The 23719-nt window shown below is 36.9% G+C and overlaps 1 protein-coding gene across 4 annotated transcripts in view; it reads left to right on the forward strand.

Annotated features, from left to right (window-relative positions):
- Window positions 1-23719, forward strand: part of LOC150107258 (N-acetyl-D-glucosamine kinase-like) — a 235193-nt gene that overhangs the window by 121167 nt on the left and 90307 nt on the right. For all 4 annotated transcript variants that reach the window (XM_090391104.1, XM_090391107.1, XM_090391105.1 and 1 more), the window contains one exon: window positions 2197-2309. In XM_090391104.1, the coding sequence (XP_090247230.1) occupies window positions 2197-2309 (113 nt within the window). The remainder of the gene's footprint in view (window positions 1-2196; window positions 2310-23719) is intronic.

Here is a 23719-nt window from a genome sequence, read left to right on the forward strand (position 1 = left end):
CTACGCACACAGTGCCACCTACCACCCACCACAATAGCATTTTTGTTTCTAAATTGTGTTCTGCTGGCCAAGTTCCTGTGTGTTGGATGAAAACCCTGCTAGCTCCATATGAGATTAGCTAACTCATCATTAATTGAAAAAGCCTATATATAAAGAATCTATATCTGAACGGTTTTGGAGTGAGTCACCTGGAAAGGTTGCTGTTGAGGGAAGGATGTGAAATCAATGGTGCAAACAAGTATCAGTGGATGTCAGAGATGATGTAAATGAGTAAGAGAGTGAACTAAGTGGGACCAGTGTGAATGGAGGTGAGAACAGGAATGTATATTGAACAAGGTAAAAATCTGGACCAGGAAGGTGCATAAGGGTAGTTGAGTTTGGGGAGGGGAGGTATTTGGGACAAAGGGTGATCAGATAGCAGAGTGTACCATTAATGGGGAAATTCTGAAAGAGGTGAAAGAGACTAGAGAGCTGTGAGTGATAGTGAACAGAAACTTGAAGCTAAAATTTTGAGGACATTACAGAAGATTATGGCAATAATGGGGAAGACATTGCCATGCAGAAGCAAAGAGATTATGGTTCCCTTGTATAAGGCTTTGAAGGTTTTTTGGAGGATGAGAATGTATTGAACAGGGTTCAGAGAAGGTTTACTAAGTCAGTGTAAACTGACTATGAAATGCAAGTTGCAGAGCCGTGTGAAGAAGGAGAGGGGATATGATTGAGACATGTAAGTTGGTGAAGGACTGTTACCAGATTAATGTGAAGGAGATTTTTAATAGAGTAGAGGAAGATAAGGGTAGAACAAGAGTTCATTCTCAGAAGCTGTATAAGGAGTATGTGAGTAGGAGAGCGATTGGTGAGTGGGTTTAAGGAACAGTTTGATTTGTTTTTACGAGAAAGTATGGACCTCCTGCGATGAGCCGTTTAACTGCACGGAAGCCAAATGATGATAATAAAGTTTTTAATAATGTAAACTTATCTTAGTACTATCATAGGATTCTGTACGCCCCTTGTGGTTACGTCAGAATGTGATGATAGTATTTCACTGAGTTTTGGAAGAAGGCATTACAGAAGTTCTGTAAAGTGAAAGGCAATAATTAGCTGTTTGAGTAGGCTAGGAAAGTAAAACATTGGCAAGGGAAGAGAAAACACACCATGAGCAGGACTTAGCAGTTTATTTCAAAAATCTTAATGAAGCCTTTTGATAAATAGAAAGAATAAAGATTTTGGAAGAATTTAATATTTAGGGAACATTATATTAAGATATTTCATAATGGTGAGGTGTGCAATTGTGAACCATGTATGAATGAGGATGGATTTACAAAAAAATGTATTACAAGGGTTTGTGAGCAAACTTGATATATGTGATGGAAGTTTTTCAACTTGGTTATACTAAAAAGATGCCAAGAAATTATATTCTTGGTTTAATCCTTTATCCAAATGTAAGCCAACAAAGTTTGCGCCTGAAGTAACTTCAGGACTATGCAACTCGTATATAGAGGCTAATGACTTCACATCACTTGCCTTAGTATCCCATAATGCAAAGCACATATCCTTCTGGACATGTATAATGCTATGCATTATGGGAAGGATCATTATCATCATTACCCAGTCACTATGGGAAGGCACACTACCGATTTTGACCTTTATTCAGGTCTCATCAATCCAGAGTGTTTTAGTAATAAAGTGCGACACCCTTTGCTTCTCGTATATAGAAATATGACTTGTGCATTACTTCAACCTTGGTATCACTTCTGGATCTGGCTCCCACTGATGAGATATGAATAAAGGTCGAAACCGATCTGGGTAGTGACCCTTCCCATAATGCATAACATTATACATGTCTAGAAGGATATGTGCTTTGCATTATGGGAAACTAAGGCAAGTGATGTGAAGTCATTAACACCATAAAAAAATAAAAACTTTTTATTTTTATATTAGTATGCTCTATGAACAAAAAATTGGTACCAGTAAACAAAAAATGGTCCCATGAAAAGCATTCTGCTTTGGGTTTATAGTTCTGTACTTGTGCTGAGTATCACTTATTGAACTGCTGCATATTTTTTCTGGTGTAGAAAAATTTATGTAAGTAATACTTAAACTTTGCACTAAAGTTCAGGAAAAAAATAGCTGTTAGTTAGAAACATAGTTTTCTACTCAGTAATTCATACCTGTTGTTTCACATGTTTCATTTAGCCATCTGGATAGCATTAAAGGCAGTAAAAAGTATTTTTGATTCGGAGGACAGTTTCAAAGAAATGCCATACAGCATCAAACGATTAAAAGAAGTTGTTCTAGACTATTTCAAGGTAAATTTAAAAAAAAAAAAAGTATTAGCATTTTCACTGCTGTTTAATATAAAAGATCTAATGACAATTAGTAGTGGATTTTTGTATATCTGTATTGCAATAACGTATTAATAGAATGTCAAATTCGTTAGGCACATTCATTGCAAGTGTGTAAGTCTGAAGACTGGGAGAAGGAGACAGAACACAATATTTTTGTTGTCACTGTTGCATTCAAAATGCTAATGATATATGTTCTAGATACCAGGAAATCAGAATTCATAATGCATTCATGAGCACCTCAAAAAAAAAAAAAAAAATACATTCTCTATTTTCACCACTCTCTAGACAAAATTTACTTCTACCTTTATTATTACCACCCCAGACCTCATGGAGTCAAAGACTCATCTGGGAGGTCCTTTTATCACACACACAGCTCATCATACCGTGTTTTAAACACATTCAAACTCTTTGCAGACACCACATTCTCAGGTAAGGCATTCCAATCATTCACAACTCTGCACGGAAAAAAACTGCCTCTCACACCCTCTTTATACAGTTTCCAGGGATGACCTCTGGTTCTCCCATATCTCCCACTATTCTCTGTAAAACTTCTCCAGCATTGATCCTATAACAACCCTTTACCAACTTATAGGTCTCTATCATATCTCCCCTCTTTCTCCTGTCTACCAGACTTTGCAAAATATATCTTCTCCATCTTTCCTCACACTCGACATGCCCGAGGTAAGAAACTGTGTTAGTCAGGCTCCTTTGGACCCTTTCCAACATCTCTTCATTCTTCTGAAAACCCGGTGACCAAATCTGGGCACAATAGTCCATGTGTGGCCTAATCAAAGCCTTATACAACAGAACAAGAATCTCCCTACTTCTACAGGTCAGTGTCATCTGCATCATTTCCAGAAGCCTTTGTGTTGTATTCACAATTTTAACGATGTGTCCCCTAAATTTTAGATCCTTATCCACTATCACCCCCAGATCTCTTATTTCCTCTACCTCCAACAATATATTCTCACCAAGCATAAATTCTGCACCCCATCATTGTTTTCCAAATTTTAAAACCTTACATTTTGCAACATTGAACTTGCATCCTTATTTCTGTGCCCAATCACTCAATCTGTTCATGTCTTTCTATAAAGCCACAAGATCTTCACTACACTTCTGAATTTTAACGATGTGTCCCCTAAATTTTAGATCCTTATCCACTATCACCCCCAGATCTCTTATTTCCTCTACCTCCAACAATATATTCTCACCAAGCATAAATTCTGCACCCCATCATTGTTTTCCAAATTTTAAAACCTTACATTTTGCAACATTGAACTTGCATCCTTATTTCTGTGCCCAATCACTCAATCTATTCATGTCTTTCTATAAAGCCACAAGATCTTCACTACACTTCATGGTTCGTCCCAACTTTGCATCATCTGCAAACAACTGAATATCTCCATCCAAATCTTCGCCAAAATCATTAATATACAAGTTAAACAGTAATGGACCTAAAACATACCCCTGAGGCACTCCACTAGTGACTTTCCTTTTCCTGGATATCGCTCCCCCATACACAACTTGTTGATACCTATCAGATAGCCAGTCTCCAATCCAATGCACCAATCTAATATCTAACCCCATCTGCTCTAGTTTGACTGTCAGCCTATCATGAGGTACTCCATCAAAAGCCTTTGCAAAATCCAAATATATCACTATGTATCCTTTTCCTATGTCCAAGGAAGCAGTCACTTTATAGTAATAAGTAAGTAGATTACTAAAACATGACCTTCCTTTAGAAAATCTATGTTGTCCATCAAAGGTAATACCATTGTTATCAACCCAACTCTGGATCCTAGTTCTCACAAGGTTCTCCAACAACTTAACCACAACACCTGACACACAGATAGGCCTATAGTTTGATGCTTGAGTTCGATCACTTCCTTTATGAAGTGGCACAATCTTGCCCTCCTTCCACTCCTTAGGAACTTGATCGAGTGCAAGACTCATGTTAAAAAAATATGTCAAGGCAGGTGTCAACTCCCTGGCACATTCCTTCAGAATACGTGGTGATATATTATCAAGTCTCACAGCCTTATTAACATCTAGTTTACTCAACTCCCCCCATACACCTCTTGCTCACCTACAGTCAGTCTCTCCTCCCCCATCATCAACTGCTCTCAATCCCTCTATGAAGTCACATTCACAAGATTGAAAGATCTTTATGAACTGCTTGTTAAGTATCTCCACCACACCTTCTGCATCAGCTGTCTTTATACCATTTTCTCCAATCAATGTCATCCTTCCATAATCATTCTTTCTTTTTTTGCTGGCTACATATCAAAAGAACTCCTTAGGATTCGTTTTGGCTTCATTAGCCAACTGCTGTTCATACCTCTCTTTAGATACCCTCACCAACCAAGTCACCCTCCTTGCTTGGTCTTTATAGACCTCATGGAATTGGTTATTTCCACTTCTCTTATGCTGCCTCCGCAATGCCCTTTTTCTCTGTATCGCATGCTTAATCTCTTATTTCATCCATCTCGCACCCACCTTATTTAACCTTCTCACCCTTGGAATACATTTAGACATTGCATCTACTAAACAGTTTTTGAAAATCCCCCCATTGATCTCTTTTCCAGCTAACTCCTCATTCCATGCTACACCTGCAAGCTGTCTGCTGAGCTCTTCATAATCACCCTCCCCCTTGTAGTTTCGCATATACACTTTTCTCACAGAGGTCCTCACCCTGCTGGCAAACACCCAGGTAATCACCTCATGGTCACTCTCACCAATTGGTGGATGATTTGACACCTCATTTATAATTACATCCTCTGATGAGATGACCAAATCCAAGAGCCTCAATCCTCGTGTGCCCTCTGTTACATACTGCCTGAGGTAGTTATCCCTCAAAAACTCAAGAAACTCATTTTCTTTACTTCCAGTTGCTATCTCATCATTCCAATCTATATTGCCATAATGATCACCCTTTTCTTATTTACTTGGCTAATTTGATTGTACATTTCATTATCACCACCATCCACATTACCTGGTCTATAACATCCCACCAAGTATTTGATTCCATTCACCTCTATCTCACACCATATTTGGTCACGAGTTGTAGTTTCAAGGAAGGCTCTTTCATTCTCCTCTCACTACCTTCCTTCTGAAATAACTCCTCTGTGTCCATCTGATAAGTCTCAACCATATGACATCTCCCCCACCCACCAAGTTCTCTGATTCAAACTCTTTCAATCTGTCCTCTGAGCCACCAGTTCACATTCTCAATGTTTAGTTACTTTTCTATAAAACCTTCTCCAGTGGCGTAATCAATATTGTACATTGGCACATTAACTTCTTATAATTACTTGGTATACCAATTGTAGTTGCAGCATTCTGTAGTCCTATAAACTTCAACTCTTTATCCACAATCAAATACAGATCTCTTACATCCTTTGTCTCCTGGTAATATACTTTCATCCCATTTCCTCTAGTTAGAATAAAATCTTAACCAGAAACAAACACTGAATCAATACTTCTATTCATCTGAGCATTCTAGCAGGGTTTATTTGCATTAATCACTTCAGAATTATCTGTAATAACTTTTCAGTTCTTAATAGTATACTGTTGAAAACACACACACACACACATTGGTGGAGGGAGTTGGAAGATAAGTTTATAAAGCATTCTGCAGCAACTGATGGATGGAAATACAGACAAAATAATGCTGCTATTTAAATGCAGACATTCTACAAATCTGAATGTGGATTGTTTAGCTATCTAGCTTAGGATAATTCACCTATTCTGTTATAATTAGTACACACTGGGATTGTGACATTTCAAAAAAAGCTCAGATACTGATTATATTTTGCACACTTGTGGTATGCAAAATTTGAATCAGTGATTTCTGCGTAACAAGAATACACATGAGACCCAAAAATCTGCCAATCTTTTGGATACGTTAGAAAATACCCTTTCATAGCTTGAGGGGTTGTGCTTATATTCTGGAAATTATTATTATGGGTCTCTCTTATTAGACTCACTCGATGAGTCTAAGGCCTCCAAGGAGTCCTTAGACTCATCGAGGAAGGCCCTAAACATCATGTCAAGAACTATTCAACATTTGTTAAGTATTTATTATACTTTACTTTGAACTCATTTACAGTCATGGCACCCACAGCAGAATTCTGGCAACCTATTCACTACTCTCCAAACAAAAATCCTAGTTCTAGCTCCTTTGCTAACTATACCCTTACTCAGTTTCTATAGATGGTCCTTAGTTTTCCCACTACCAGATCTGTTCTGAAAAATTTCTTCTGAATTAATCTTGTAAAAGCCCTTCAGTAATTTGTATGTCACATACGTTCCGCCTATCAACCATTTTCTGTAACCCACAAATCTTCAACCTGTTTTCATAAGGTTCATTCCATAGACCTGCTACCATCTTGGCCACTTGTCTCTGGATCCTCTCCAGAGCATCTCAAGGCTTGATAAAGAGGAACAATAACCTGTTGTCTTTGCTTATCAGAGTATTCTTCAGTAACCAAGTGATCTGATGAACTGCTTTAGTCACTTTTGCTATGTGTCCTCTAAAATGTCCCCAAACAGAGGATCACTTAAATGTTAAAGAACATATAGACATGTAGAGATAGGAAGGCTATTACAGTATTTACTTGAATATAACTCATTTCCCCATTAAAGTTAAAAAAATCATGGTGTAAGATATATGCCGGGATTTTCGGAAAGTAAAGTTTTTCAGGAAAAAACTTAACTGATGTTTATAACTAAATCCTCAGCATTCATTATAATTACTCACATTATTTATAAAATGAGTGAATTTAAATTTTAATTGTCAACGTTATTTAGCTGTTGCCAATTTTTAAAAACTCTTGGCAATTATTTCTGGCAAAATCATGTCTCAAGCCTCTCAAAATCCAGTTGGACAACAGTATAATGATGGTCTCTTGCCAGAGTCAAGTTGTAACCACTGGCTGCCATCCACTCCATGTAGAATTTTTGTACGTAGTTGTTGAATGGTTTGTTAACTGATACATCCAAAAGCTGTAGACAAGGTGTAAGACCACCAAGAATGTAATGGCCACATTGGTCTTCGCATCCAAAAGTTTTTATATTTCAGGTCCTGAGCGTCTGCAGATACTATCCCACATGAGAGGAGCCTGGCATCAAAATAAGGCCCCTGGCTGTTTGTCCCAAACTGTTCTGATCCAATCTTCGACCATTGTAGTGTCCATCCACCCTTTTTCTTGAACGCTTACATGAATTCCGAATGGGGGAGAGAATTTCCCCTTTGACATTGTTTTCCTTTTGAATATTTCACAAGGATGCAACTTTCTTCTATATACAATAATTGCCAGTGCATCGAGATTTTTCACTTCCAGTTGCACGCGTTATCGCACTGTTTTTCACCATTTTTTTGTTGTTGTTTGGTGCAGCATTTCAAAATTGAGGGGATGCTTGATCAGTATAGGCTATTTGTGATAACATATAGTTATTGCTCTTCCTAAGTTAATCACATGAAAACCCACCACTTTATCCTCAAAATCTTACAGCCAATGATTGTTGAGTTGAAATGCTGATTCTCTTCAACCGAATTCTAAAATATCTGAAACTGCTGTAACAACATTCACTATCTATTTCTTAAAGTTTTAAATTTTTTTCACATGCGAGGTAAATGCAAAACTTTTTCATTTCTTTTTTCATAAAGTAAAATCACGGGTGCGAGATATATGTGAGGGCGAATTATATTCAAGTAAATATGGTATCGCTGTTAGAAGAAGGCTTTGATGCAGCCGCATTTTGACTACTTTGCACAGGTTTTGATTACCTGGTTTCTTGGGAATGATTTGGTAGCAAAGAGGATCTATGGGCAGGTAACCAAGATAGTCACATGCAATGTTCCCTATGAGGATAGATTAAAGGTTTGTTGGCTACAAGGTTTAGTTGATAGACAGAAAAGAGAGGATATGATGGAAACATAAGTTACTAAAGGGAGTTTTATAAGATTGATGCAGAAGAAAATTTTCAATAAATGACAAGTAGAGAATAAACAAGCAATCACCCCTGGAGGTTGCATAAGAGTAGTTAGTAAGGGAGTGAAGACTTGATTTTTTTACCTGGAAGGTTTTGAATTAGTGGTATTGATTGCCAGGTTTACTTTGAAAAAAAAAAAAATACATTTTTTTTTCAGTGATGAAGAGTTTAAGATGGGATCTGATAGGTATTATGTAAATAATGGTTAGTATGGCCTCCTTTGATTGTTCTGGAGATGCCCATATTATAACTTGGAATCCCTGTTTCCTGAATGGTTAGTTCATTGACAAGGACCAATATTATGGTCACCTTGTAATACCAGCCTTACACTCTTACATTTTTTTTTTTAATGAGCTTATGTAAAGACTCTCCATAGCTCAGTTGGTTTTGATGAAGCCATTAAAGTTGGAAAGACCTGGATTTGAATCCTGTCTGTGACACAAAGAATCTATCAGGGCTCAATCAAAGGTGAGTTAGTCTGTCTCGTGAAAATGAAGGGTTCCCCCCCCCCCTCCTGGAAACTCAGGTTTTTCATCTCTTGGACATGGAAGACAATGAGAAACCATTGCCTTACTATAATAATTCCTTAATAAAGTAGCATTGCTAATAGTGCTACCTCACAACCACTAAGTTAAAAGATAAAAATCAGAAAAAGACATGTAGCTGCACTTACTTCTGAAATGTTAAAGCATGTATAGCAGGAGTTGAGTTATGGGTTGGATGTATTCTATACACATGAATCTTTCATTGTATTTATTCATCCCAAATAAAAAGCTTTATACTTCAGGCTGTCATTCACAGTGTTTGTTACAGTTGTATTTTAATTTTTCCCGTAAAAATTTGTATTTAAAATACAGTGGTGCCTCGTAGTTCGTGCCTTTATCAGATCTAGACTAATGGAACCAGTTAAAGAAAAGCTTAGAAAAAGAGAAAAAGTGTGAAATTATAAAAATGAAACTTCTCGATTAATGCTTACATTTTAAAATATAACCTTAGCATGAATTAATGTCGCTTACCAGAAATCTTCATAGTGAACTAAATATTATTTTACAGGTATCTCCATAGAGTCAAAAGACTCATCATGGTAGGCCCATGCTAACTATTATTCACAGTGTAAACTTATTCACTCTTAGGGTACTCACAACTTTTCTTTGCCAGTGAATTCATTCCACTCATTCACTACTATCCAAGCAAAGAACCTAGTCCATACCCTTACTAACAACACTTTTACACAACTTGCAGAGGGCTCCTGTTCTCACTCTAATACTCATATATTGAAAACTTTCTTTTGTGTCAATCTCATAGAATCCCTTCTTATATAATTTAAGTTTCTATCATGTCTCCTCTCCCCTCACCTACTGATCTACAAGAAACCCAAGTGACCAAATCTGTACACAGTAGTCAAGATGTGGCCGAATCATTGAATCAGAGAGAGAGATAATAACCTCCCTCTTTACTTGTCAATATAAATATCCAAGTAATATTCTGAGTTATTTTGCTTGCCTTTGAAATCTGTCCTCTGAACTTCAGATCTCTATCCACCATCACTCCCAGATCCCTAGTCTCATCAGTTTCCTATAATCCAGTACCATCAATATGATAGAGTATTATTATTTAGATGGGGATCTCCATAGTCAAAAAACTCATCACAGGAGACCCACACTACCCATTATTCACACAATACCTAACATACATCTCCTTAAACTTATTCACTGTTGGTGTGCTCACAACTACCTCTGGCAGTCTATTCCAATCATTCACCATTCTCCAAATAAGGAACCTAATCTGCACATCTTTACTAGTTACACTCTTAGGCAACATCCAAGTGTGACCACTTGTTTGACCCCAAGTGTGACAAAGTGAATAGCATGAATTTTTCAATAATGGTATTTGTGTCATAAGTATAATATATATATTTATATGCTTGGAGAGATATTACAATGTATGTGAAAAGGTTGAGAAAAGAGATGAGGAAGTGTGACATACTGATGAACCATGAGGTGTGTTTGAAGCAAAACAGACTGTGAGAAAGAGTATGCAACTGTTAAGAAAGCATACAAAAACTAATGGCAAAGAAAGTGTGCAAGACTGACATTGAAAATCAGAATGCTTAACAGTAACATAATTGCACTCTGATGGCAAAAAAAATTTGTGTGCCGCATAGGGAAAATGAATGAGAGCAAAAAGTGATGAAGATTGAAGGTAGAGTTGAAGATTAGGCAAGAGATGATGTAATATTGGATTGCATTTTACTTCTTATATTAGATTTAAAATAAGTCACTTGTACTTAATGGTTGTTCCTGCAATTATTTTAATAGCAACAAAAAATCATGTTTTACTTAATGTTTGAGTGATCATATTTCAGTATTAGAAACTTGCATAAATATATTCCATTCTTTTGATTCTTTATAAAGAAAAAAAAAAGAGAAAATATATAGCAGTTCATTAATAGTTTGAGAAACTTGAATTAAGAAACTACAGCTTTGCTTTTTAAGAATGCATAGTTTGATGCTGGTTTTAATGGCTTATTTTTGCAAAGTGAATTTACAATACAATAGTAATCTGATGAGATTATTTAATAATTTGTAGGTAATTATATATATATATATATATGTATATATGTATATGTATATATATATATATATGTGGTGATCAGCTTTTACTCGGTTGTTGTACATTTGAAAAAAATATAGATTTAATGACTATAGGGTCAAAGCTGTATAACTGAGAGGAGACCTCCACATAGCCTTTAAAGGAATGCGGAGAACCGACCAGGGCTTCTCACCTAATGTCCAATCCTCACCTTCTCGTGGTGCACCCTGTTGGGTATCTACTTTGATACTGAACGAACGAGGATGGGCTGGCAATTTGGGATTTAGCCGACCAAATTGTATTCTTATTGGTTAAACCAAAATAAAAAATGATGGTACAACATGACAAAATTTCATGCCGGCTGGGGCATTGCCCGGTTAAACAAGGCCCCCGTTGTTTTCGCCAGGGAACCAGGGCGAACAGCGAAAAGTCAGCTACTGGAACAAATCTGAAAACAAACCCCAACTCAACATCACCAGAGTTAAAGATCGGTACTATCAACGTAAGAAGCCTGAATGGCAAAGAAATGGAGCTAGCTGAGGAATTAGATAAGTACCAGATCGACATAATAGGGGTGACTGAAACAAAAAAGACCAAAACTGGTGAGATCTTTCTGAGCAATAAATACAAAATGTTATATTCAGGCAATGACAATCAAGGAAAAGAAGGAGTAGCCATAGTATTCAACACAAAATACGAGGCTAATCTTCTTGAATGGCAGTCAGTCTCAAGTAGAGTAATGTGGGCAAATATGAGAATGGGGAACCGGACAATGAGACGTATTTGTGCCTATGGTCCCACAGAAGGTTCTACTAAGGTAGAAGTGGAGGAATTTTTTGAGGCTTTAGAAAAAGCAACTGACACAATGAAAAAGGAAAAGTTGGTCCTTGTTGGGGATCTAAATAGTAGAGTAGGAAATGATTGTGATACATACAAAAATATTTTGGGAAAATTTGGAGAAAAGAGCAAAGCTAATAATAATGGCAAATATCTGTTGGATTTCTGCTCAGGACATGGACTGGTTATTACTAACACCATGTTCCAACATAAAAATGTGCACAAATTCACATGGAGAGAAGAGGCTAGGAATAAGACAAGTCTCATTGACTATGTTATTGTTGATAGTGATGTTCTCTCCCTGGTGCAGGACACCAGAGTGTACAGAGGATTTGAAATTGGAAGTGATCACTATTTAGTCTTGAGCAGGATAAAATTGAATTTCATATTGAAAAGAATAACATGTAAGAAAGTTTTAAAGCGAATAAAAGTTGAGCAGCTCTCAGATGTGAACTGTAGACTAAAATACAGAAATATTATTGAAAAGAAAATGAAAGAGTTTGAGAACAGGAATCAAACCTTGGAGATTCAGTGGCAAACTCTGAAGGAAACATTGATTGATTCTGCCAGAGAGGCATGTGGTGAGGTTGTGTGCAAGGATAAAAAAATCAGAACTCCCTGGTGGACACAGGAAGTTAAAGAGGCAGTGAAGGAAAAGAAGAAAGCATATCAAAAGTTCCTGGCAAATAAGTCAGCTTTTACTCTTACAGAATACAGAGACAAATGTAAGAAAGCTAAACAGTGTGTAAAACTAGCTAAACAAAAGTCATGGGAGGACTTTGGCAAGAATATAGAAAATAAATATCAAGAAGGTGGCAAAATATTCTGGAGGTTGTTGAAGAAGCTTAGGAATGGAGGAAAGAGTGCTGTAAAAGAAATTAGAGATGATAAAGGTGAAATGAAAACAGGAGAAAAAGATATCCTTGAAGTATGGAGTAATTACTTTGAAAAACTGCTAAATGAAACAAGCAGTGATGACAGCACAGTGATAAAAAAACACTGACCAGGCATGCAGTCAGGAATACATATCCATACTTGAAGTAGAAAAAGCCATCAAAGGCTTGAAATGTGGAAAGGCAGCAGGAGTAGATGATATTCGACCAGAAACGCTGAAGTATGGTGGTATAAGAGTCTTACAGTGGCTGCACTGCATAGTTCAGAAAGCCTGGACAGAGGGACGAATTCCCGATGATTGGAGTAGAGCTCTCATAGTACCCATATATAAAAAGGGAAATAAAACTGAATGTGAGAATTACAGAGGTATTTCCCTACTGAGTGTTCCTGGCAAGATCTATGCAAGTATACTTGAGAAATGGTTGAGAAGAATTGTGGAAGAAAAGCTTGGTGAAGAACAAGCTGGATTCAGGCCAAATAGAGGCTGTCAGGATCAGATCTTCACTTTATGACAAAGAGTCGAGAAAGCATGGGAATATAACAAAGATCTGTATTTAAGTTTTGCTGATTTGGAAAAGGCATATGACAAGGTGCCAAGAGAGAAGCTATTCAATACGCTGCAGTTATATGGTGTCAATGGGGCATTATATCAAGCAATACTTAGTCTTTATTTGAGTTGTGAGTCAGCAGTTAGAATTGAAGGAAGTACAGGAAGATGGTTTAATGTTAAATCTGGTGTGAGACAAGGATGTACATTATCCCCTCTGTTATTCATTATCTATATGGATCACATTATGAAGGAATGTGGTATTAAACCTGATATCAAAATTGGAGATGTTAATGTCAGCTCTTTGCTTTATGCAGATGATGTTATACTTCTAAATAAATCCGCTACAAGTCTGCAAGATTCTCTGACTAAATTGAATAGCTGTTGTAATATATATGGTATGAAGGTCAGCAATAAAAAGACAAAGACAATGAAAATAGGCAGAATCATTGAAAATGTCAACTGTGTTGTGAATGGAGAACCTGTGGAACAAGTAAAACATTTCAGCTACTTAGGCACAATTTTTACTGAAGATGGTAAACTAAATATAGAAATAGACAACAGAATCAGCAAAGCTGGTATGGTGGGAAGTCAATTGACTAAATTCATATGGAATAAGAGAGAAATTAGTCAGAACACTAAATTAGCTGTATACAAGACTGTGTTCAAACCAATTTTAACTTATGGATCTGAAAGCTGGGTTAGAAGTAAAACACTTGACCAAAGACTAGAGACCGCAGATATGAGAGTCCTGAGAAAGATTAGAGGCATGAACAGATGGCATCAATGGCAATATCATATTAAAAATGAGGATATTAGGAAAGAACTTGACATTGTCAGCATCCAGGAATGCATTAGCAGAGCTAATCTCAGATGGTATGGTCACTTAAATAGAATGGGAGAGGAAAGATTAGCAAAACAAGTGTTCTCTGCCATGTTGGCAGGAAAACGACCCAGAGGAAGACCAAGATATAGGTGGATTGATATGGTACAAAGTGCCTTAGACGATAGAAATATAAGATCTGATAATGTTGAAGTCTTGACAAGTAACAGACTGATTTGGAGGAAAATTGTAGATAGGAAGTTAGTAATGATGTAATTTTTTCATGTAGTACTGTCATATCCTGTACACCCCTTGAGGGTACATGGCAGGAATTTGATGATGATGATGATAAAACTGAGATAACATATAAAGATTTTAATGATAAATACTACTAGTTTCGGCATATAGCAGCCTTCTTCAGGTATTTATAAAGGAATACTAATAAACATTGAATTATCTAAACAAACTGGAAATTACAGGTACAAATTGCCTCACATAATCGATACATAAAAACGTTGTATTTTTTCAAGTTGTTCCAACTGGTGTGCCATTGTTTATTGCAATTGTTCGTGCAGGTTCACGTGAACGCCAATATTGAATAACTGCAGCATGGCTATCTGGGATGTTATAACAATATATATATATATATATATATATTGTGTGTACTTTGACCTTCACTCAACTGTGTAAAATGTATGAATGTCTTGACTGTAAGTTTCAGGTAAATGCATTATAACCACTTGTGAGCTCTTTTTTACACAACAGTAAATAAAGATGTGATTTATATATAAATATATATTGAATGTCTAGATTCTAGGTCTTCATGAATTTTGCAACATGACTGTAAAGTTTACTTCTGGTTTGCATAGATGTAATTAATGTTAAGCTTTGAATTTATTTGATATTGTGTGTCCTAGTCCTTTTTTGATTTCTGTGTGTATTTGTTTTACATTTTGGCTCACAGCTCATATGGAAACCTGAATTAATTTCATTAGTGAAAATTAGCATATATAACTGCATATAAGCATGCAGTTATATCTGTGATTTAAGTTTCAATCAGTTCCCTCCCACCACCACCACCACCACACACACACACACACACACCTTATATTAACATTTTTCATATATTTTGTATTATAGTGTACATACAGTGGTTGGCTATGGCTACGCATGGGTGTTGACAAATATTTTCTAAGGTATAAGTCACTTTTCTAGGAAGGAAACAAAAATAACGTTTAAAGAAATGTTATTAGTTTTACACATTCATATATAAAATATTTATTTATTGGTGATTGTATTTCAACTGCTATACTGTATGCACAGAAAAAAAATGTAATCTATGGATTGTGTTTAATTCAGAAATGCACAACTTAATATCCTGTGGATGCCCATCTGAATAGTCTCAAAGCAGAATAATTTTAATTATTGAGATATTTTAATATCTATACAGCTAAGTTTCCCTAATTTTTATTCCTAAAGGACTTACTAAGGCAAAAAGCCATTGTCTATTAAGCATTTTCAAATGTTTCATACCCAGTTTTTAGTGGCATTTGCAAAAATAAGCCAAGCATTTATTTGTTTAAAAAATGAATAGGATATAAAAATTAGGACTTGGCTGTGCAAATTTACTAATTATTAATGGTTTGTGTTGTGGTTCATTTTTTAAGAATTTTGTAAGCACATGTATTGGCTCTTCATTTAAATTATTTTTTAATGACTTGACTATTATTAAAAGGACAGTTCACTGCCCACTCAGTCTCCAAAAGCTAGATAGGGTATAAAGGCCTCGCCTACTCCCTATAAGAGAATAAAAGGTGTTAGCTGATTTATTTTTATTTTTTTTAATTAAAGTGGGGGGGAATGAAATGATGCACAAGGTTTTTCTGAAGGTAGAATGAGCAGAGTGATTAAGGCATTGGTTATGAGGTGTGAGTGAGCAAAAGAGTTGGTGTTGGTAGTAGGAACGAGTGACTTAGTTGGAAACAAGGAGAATGTAAGAATGGATATCAGGAAATTGTTGAGAAGAATAAAAGATAATAGTGTGGCATGAAAGACAGGCAGTGTATTGTCCAGGTATGATAATGGTGAATTGAGGTGAAGAGCAAAAATCATGGATGGTTTTTGTCATTTGTGAAGAGAAAGGAGTGCAGTTTGTGAAGGTGTGGGACAATTGGGAAAAACAATTATTATTATTCAGGCCTCCATGGAGTCAAAAGACTCATCATGGGAGGTCCTTCTTAAGAACATAAAGTCTGTCAAGACTCATCGAGGGGGAGGTCCTTCTTAAGAACATAAAGTCTGTCAAGACTCATCGAGGGGGAGGTCCCCCCCCCTAAGAAACACAAAGTCTATCATACCACTTCTTAAACTCATTGACCATTCTCGCTCTCACCACTCCATCAGGCAATGCATTCCACAGTTCAACCACCCTCCATGCAAAGAAACCACTCCTCACCCTCTTGCTCACAGTTTCCTTTTGTAACTTCCAGGGATGGCCTCTTGTCATCACTCCTTCCTGCTGTTCAACCAAGCAAAAGAACTCCCCAGTGTCAACCCTGTAATCACCTCTCAACAGTTTAAAAGTCTCAATCATATCACCTCTCCTTCTTCTATCCACCAAACTCTGCAGTCCACATTCCTCAGCTGATTCTGATAACCAAAATTGTACAGTCCTGAAACCATCTTTGTCATCCGTCTTTGTACCCTTTCCACAGTTAATTTATCCCCTTCAAATCCTGGGGACCAAATCTGGGAACAACAGTCTAAGTGTGGTTGCATCTGAATGCTTTGGTATGAATCATCTGGAGAAGCTGCAGTTAGAAGGGAGAGTAAGGAATGTGGAGAATGGATCTGAGCAAGTAAGAAGCATTGTGGAAGATTAAGGAAAGAGGGATGATTGAAGATGCTTATGAATAGAGACTTGAGTAGCAAGAGTGTGGAGCATGCAAAAATAATAGTGTATAATAATATAAACACCAATAGTGGGAAACAGGATGGATGGGAGACACAACATGAGAAAGGTGGTCAATGCTAGAAGAGGAAGTGGATGTGAGGAGACAAGAAAGGAATGAGATGCTGGTGGTGAACATTTGAAGTAAAATCAAGAATGGCTGGGAGAATGTATGGAGATGTCACTTGTTATTGACCCAGAAACTTATGTATATTGTTTAGATACAAATGCCAACATAATCAGAAATGAGGGGAACATAATTTATTATTATTATTATTACATGAAACCTCCAGGGAGTCCAAAGACTCATCAAGTAGAGGGCACCTACTCTACAACTGTCTCCACCACTCAAATCTGCCAACTACACCAACGGCATCTACTGCCCATCACCACCACCACTACTAGTATTTCCACAGACAATCACAAACATCCATGCCCCTGGTAGGATTTGAACCCGCAGCCTTTTGGCTAGAGAGCAGATATGCTAACCACTCGGCCAAACAGGCTGGCAATATGGTTGCATTGACTACAACCATATTGCCAGCCTGGAATCAAAAATTGTTTGAATAAATGAGACATGATGATACTTTAAAAAATAGTTTAACACATATAAGAAAAATTAGAATTTATTAATAACTCCTATATATTTTGCACATTGAACACATGAGCATCATTCAGGAAGGAAGTAAAATAATTGTTTAAAACATTCAAAATATTAAACAAGCCATACTTCATTTGTATCAGTCGCAGCTGAGTGCACAGGAGACAACACTATTAAAGTTCCAAAGAACTAGGCCAGGTATAGTTTCATTCAAAAATAAAAATTAATTAATAAAAAATAAAATATTTATGAACAATTTGGTTCTGTTTTGGGGTGATTGCTCTTCCACTTATATGCTAATGATATTGGGAAAAGTTTGAATGGGGATATTCAATTGTTTTCAGATGATGCAAAGTTGGGAAGAATTATGAGGAGTAGAGCAGATCTTTTGGTTTCACAAGGGTACTTGAATAGACCGAGTGAATGGGCATAGGAGTGGAGTTAAAGTGCAACATTTTGAAATTTGGAAAACAAAGATGTAATGTAAAGTGCATAATTGGAAATAGTATAGGAAATAAGAGATCTGGTGGTGATGAGGGATAAGGACCTAAAATTTAGATGATGCATTGCTAAAATTGTGAGGACAGCACAACTGATTCAGTCAATGATGCAAAGGACACTGATTTGTAGAAATAAAGAGATTATGGTTTCATTATATAAGACTTTCATCATTCTGCACATGGATTATTTATGCACAGTTTGTTCACCTGATTTTCAAAAGGATATATATTGGAAAGAGTCCAGAGATGATTGACTAAGAGGTTTCTAGTCTCCGAAATACTAATTATGAAGAAAGGTTGAGAAAATGCAATTTGCAGAAGGAGTGTCAATATCTGCCACATATAAGTTGCTGAGGTGTTTTTATTAGATTAATGTGGAAGACGTTTTTCATAGATTGGTGGGAGATGGAGGAGAGAACAAGAGGTTGCTCCTGGAAGCTGTAAAAGGAGGGTATGAGCAAGGGAATGAGAAGTAAGTTTTTTGCGTGGAGAGTAGTGAATGATTGAAATACATTTCCTGAGAGACTGGTGATGAGAATGTGACAAAGATTTAATGAATCTTTGATTTCATCGAGGTCTGATGATAATAATTTAATGGGAAAGGGGAGAATTGAAGTGTAGAAGCCCTATAATCTGAATTCTGAAATCACTTAAATAGGTTTAAATGATTTCAGAATATTTTGGCTTTAATGAGAGAACAATTGATACAGAGAAGGAAATATATGTAGCATTAGCATCTGCTGAATTGTTGTGCCTAGTCTGATTTTTTTATTTTTTATTTTACACACTAAAAAAAAATAGTGGTTCATAGAAAACACTATCTGTAGAAAGCTAGCTATTCGGGATTTTGTTTAGGACAGCATGAAGAAGACACAGTGATCTTGGAAACTGTGCACAGAGAGAGAGAGAGAGTTTATAAAAGGTTAAGAAGTGGTTATTTTTATGGTTGGGGTAAAGTTAGAATGCACTTAATGATGGCCATTTGGATCTAAAGGTTAAATTCATTTAAAGCAAAACCTGATATACGAATACATTTGAACTGATTTTCCAGGGTGAGTCACTAGTCTTCATACAGATCATACACAAGTCACCTAACTTGTCAGCTTGCACTATATCATGCAGATCAAAGAAATAGTTTGTTATAATTTGAATATGCAACAGAAAATAAACAAATGGGGATGGACAAATGGGGGGGAGGGTGGTTGAACCTTGGAATGCATTGCCTGAGAGAGTGGTTGGAGTGGGGACGGTTAATGGTTTCAAGGAATGATATGATAGACTTTGTATTTCCTAAAAGCAACCTCCTACGATGAGTCTTTTGACTCCATGGAGGCCTGGATAATAATAATAATATGAAGCTGGTGACAGATGAGGAGATGGATAGACTATACATCATTAAGGTCAGGAATGATTTGAAGGGAATATCCCATCGTTTGATGTGATGCTACTCAGGCAGGCAATAGTAAATAAAGATTTTTTTTTTTTTTTGCAACTCCCACCTGCAAAATGTTGGAAACTGACAGTGCATTAGTAGTACTGTAGGTGGGCTAAGGGTTTTCTATTTTTACTAATTTTATATTTTTTATTTATTTTATTTTTCTTTTTTATTTATTTATTTTTCTTTTTATATTTATTATTATTTTTCTTTTTATTTTATTTTTGTATGTTTTATTTATTTTTTATATACTTTGGAAATTTTACTCTTGAGAGCTAACATGAACCTTTCAACCACTTCAGGTCTCCAATAAGCAGGGCTAGTGATCTCATACTGGGTGATGAAGTGTTCATCTTCCACCTTAAGACAATCACAAATATCCTTGCCTACTGTGGGATTCAAACATGTAGCCTACTGGCAGAAGAGTGGATATGCTAGCTACTCAAACAACCAGGTGCTAGCCTTGTTGGCCAAGGTTAGCCCAGTTGTAAAAATACTTCAAGCACAAAGTTTGTTTGCTTATACTTGGATAAAGGATTAAACCAAATATATAATTGGTAGCATAGCCAAGTGAAAAAACTTCCATCAACTTATCTCTAATCCAGAGAATTTTAATAATAAGGTATGACACCTTCTGGCAACTGGTATATGGAAATATGACTTCTCCATTACTTCCACCTTAGTATCACCACCTCTGGGTCTGGCTCCCACTGATGAGACCTCCATAAAGGTCGAAACCAGTCTGAGTAGTGATCCTTCCCTTAATGCATAGCATTATACATGTCCACAAGAAGATGTGCTTTGTATCATGGGATATTAAGCAAATGATGAGAAGTTATACCACCTTTGCCACGAGTTGCCCCAGTCCTGAAAATACTTCAGGCACAAACTTTGTTTGCTTACACTTGGATAAAGGATTAAACCAAATATATAATTGGTAGCATAGCTAAGCGAAAAAACTTCCATCAAAAGTAATAATTGCCCTTTTTCTCCAAATTTTCTCAAACAACGCCTTGTCTATTGCCTTCTTTAATATTCAAAAATTTCTCCACTTTTTTTTCTTTGTAGAATCTTCTTTGGGACCAGAGGCAGATATTAGTTTTTTCTATTTTGATGTTTGCCCATGTGCTTCACATTAAATAGTATATTTAACACTTGAATGGTTTAATTGAATACTATAGCTACTCCTTCCACTCCTTTAACATTGCCTGAATATAACATTCTTGTATTTGTTATTTAAAAGGAATTTCACCTGCTTTCATTTTTGATTACATGATTTATGTTGATGTGATATTTCTCTAATTTTCTGCTACTTCTTACATTGATGGTGCTTATCTTGAATTCTGATGTTGAGTCAGAGTTTGTGACAGAGCAGATTTTTTTGCTCATCACTTGCTTCTCAACACAATATTTGGGTTTAACAGTAAAATAAGGACAGTAGTATGAATCTTACTCTTAGGCTGTTTGCGAGGTGAAGGCTAACAGGACTAAATAACTTCAGCATGGCTATAAACAGAATTCAGAGGAGGACTGAACTTGTAGACATTTTAGTTTAAATGGGCTCAAGAAGGATAATTCTTTTGGTTGATTTCAACTGTTGGGACCTAGTAGAAGGAGGAAAAAGCATGTATACGTAGAGGGAAAGGAATTGATATGGCTAATTAAGGCCACATGTGATGAGACTTGTGTAAGAGAATTGGATTTGAAGGTCTGAGTTATGTATCCATAAATAAGATGTTCATTATGTCTCAAATTGTTGAATGATTATGCAGTTCTAGAATGGGAATTTGTGCAGGTGTTAAATATGTGGAGCATTGTTTAAAAAGTGGTAATGTGGAACTACTAGGAAGGTAATTATGATTATCTATGGAGGTATCTGAAGTTTTGTCTTGGCATGAGAAATTGCAGGTAACATTGCATGGATAGCACTCAAGGGACAGAGATCTAAAAGAAGTTATAACAGTCTGTCTATTAGGAGTTAGTGATAAATCACATGGGAGATAAATGGATTGGTCAATTGGTAGAGTCTCTGCTACTAATGGCTCACGCAAAAAGTTAAGCAAGTTTGAGCATGGTTAGTTGTTCGATGCTGTTGGCACACTCTCCCTTGATGAGTCTTTGGACTCCCTGGTGTCACTTAATAATATTATTATTATTATTCAGGCCTCCATGGAGTCAAAAGACTCATCGTGGGAGATCCTTTATAAGAAAGACAAGTCTATCAAGACTCATCGAGGGAGGTCCCTCCTAAGAAACACAAAGTCTATCATACCACTCCTTAAATGCATTGACTGTTCTCGCTCTCACAACTCCATCAGGCAATGCATTCCATGGTTCAATCACCCTCCATGCAAAGAAACCACTCCTCACCCTCTTTCTCACAGTTTCCTTTCGTAACTTCCAGGGATGGCCCCTTGTCATGACTTCTTCCCACTGTTCAACAAGCGAAAGAACTCCCCCATGTCAACCCTGTAACCACCTCTCAACAGTTTAAAAGTCTCATATCACCCCCCTCCTTCTTCTATCCACCAAACTCTGCAGTCCACACTTCCTCAGCCGATCCTCATAACTAACATTGTACAGCCCCGACACCATCGTTGTTATCTGCCTTTGTACCCTTTCCGCAGTTAATTTATCCCCTTCAAATCCTGGGGACCAGATCTTAGAACAATAGTCTAAGTGTGGTCTGATCAGAGTCTTATACAACGGCATGATAACCATTTTATCTCTGCAGGTCAGTGCCCTTCTCATTATTGCAGCAATCCTCTGCATTACCTTCACTACCTTTGCAATATGTCCCCTAAATTTCAGGTTTCTATCAATCATCAAACCCAAATCTCTTGTCTCTTCTACTTCCTCCAGTTTAACTCCTCCCATAGAGTATGCAGCATCCCATCGATGTGTCCCAAACCTCAAGACTTTACATTTTGCTGCATTAAACCGACCCCCATTCACTTGCCCATCTATCATGTAGCAACCTGTCAAATGCCTTTGCTAAGTCTAGGAAAATGGCAGTATATGACTTTCCCTCATCTAATGCTCTTGTAACTTTATCATAAAAGGCTAGCATATTGGTAAAACAAGAGCGCCCCTTCACAAATCTATGTTGACTCTCACTGATAACATTACCCTCATCTGCCCAATGCTGTATATGGTCTCTCACCACTTTCTCCAAGATCTTACTAACTACTGATGACACACAGACTGGCCTATAATTAGATACTTCCAGTCTGTTACCACCCTTATGTAATGGCGCTATCTTACCTTCCTTCCATTCCATGAGCACCTTTCCTGCAGCCAGACTTTCATTGAAAAGGCAGGTCAAGGGCACTGTCGGTTCCTTAGCACATTTTCTCAAAACTCGTGTTGAAATACCATCCAGTCCCACAGCTTTACTAACATCCAGAGTACTCAATATGTGGAACACACTCTCCTCCTGCACCTCTAAATCTCGAACCTGCTCTATCCCTCTGGTATTCAAACTGTTCATTGAACAATTCCACTGTCTTCTGCATCAGTCACTCTATTCCCATTTTTATCCCACAATGTCATTCTTCCATAGTAATTTCTCTTCCTACTGGCCATATAGCTAAAAAATTCCCTAGGATTTTCCTTGGATCTAAGGACCAATCTTTTCTCATATTCCAGTTTTGCCTTCCTTGCATACTAGTCACTCTTCTGGCCCACTCATATTCTTCATGCATCTTCTCTTCACCTGTCTCCTTATATCTCTTCCATAGCCTCTTTTTCGCAAGTAGCTCCTGTTTAATATTGTTTGTCATCCACTTTACTCCAAATTATGTCCTCTTCTTCACTCGTGGAATACTGCTTACCATTGCTGCTAACAAATATTCCTTCACAATTTCCCAAGCTCTAATGATACCCCGGCCTTCCAATTCCTCCCTCCACGAAATTTCCCCAAGTTGACGTCTAAGACTATTATAATCACCTGCTTTATAATTCCACATATGTTCCCGTCGCTTTGATACTCCTGCATGTCTATTCATTTTCCAAGTGAAAACCATATGGTCACTCTCTCCAACTGGTGGGAGGGATGTCATCTGAGTTATTATCAGTTCTTCTGATGCTATAACCAAATCCAAAACTCTTGAACCTCTTGTTCCCTCTGTTACATGTTGCCTAAGACATTTTTCCCTCAAGAATTCTAGAAATTTCATTCCCTTATTGCTACATGCAT

The sequence above is a fragment of the Typopeltis vanoorti genome, chromosome 4 (genome assembly GCF_054136105.1).
Source record: "Typopeltis vanoorti isolate ZY-2024b chromosome 4, IOZ_Tvanoo_1.0, whole genome shotgun sequence".
NCBI lineage: Eukaryota > Metazoa > Arthropoda > Arachnida > Uropygi > Thelyphonidae > Typopeltis > Typopeltis vanoorti.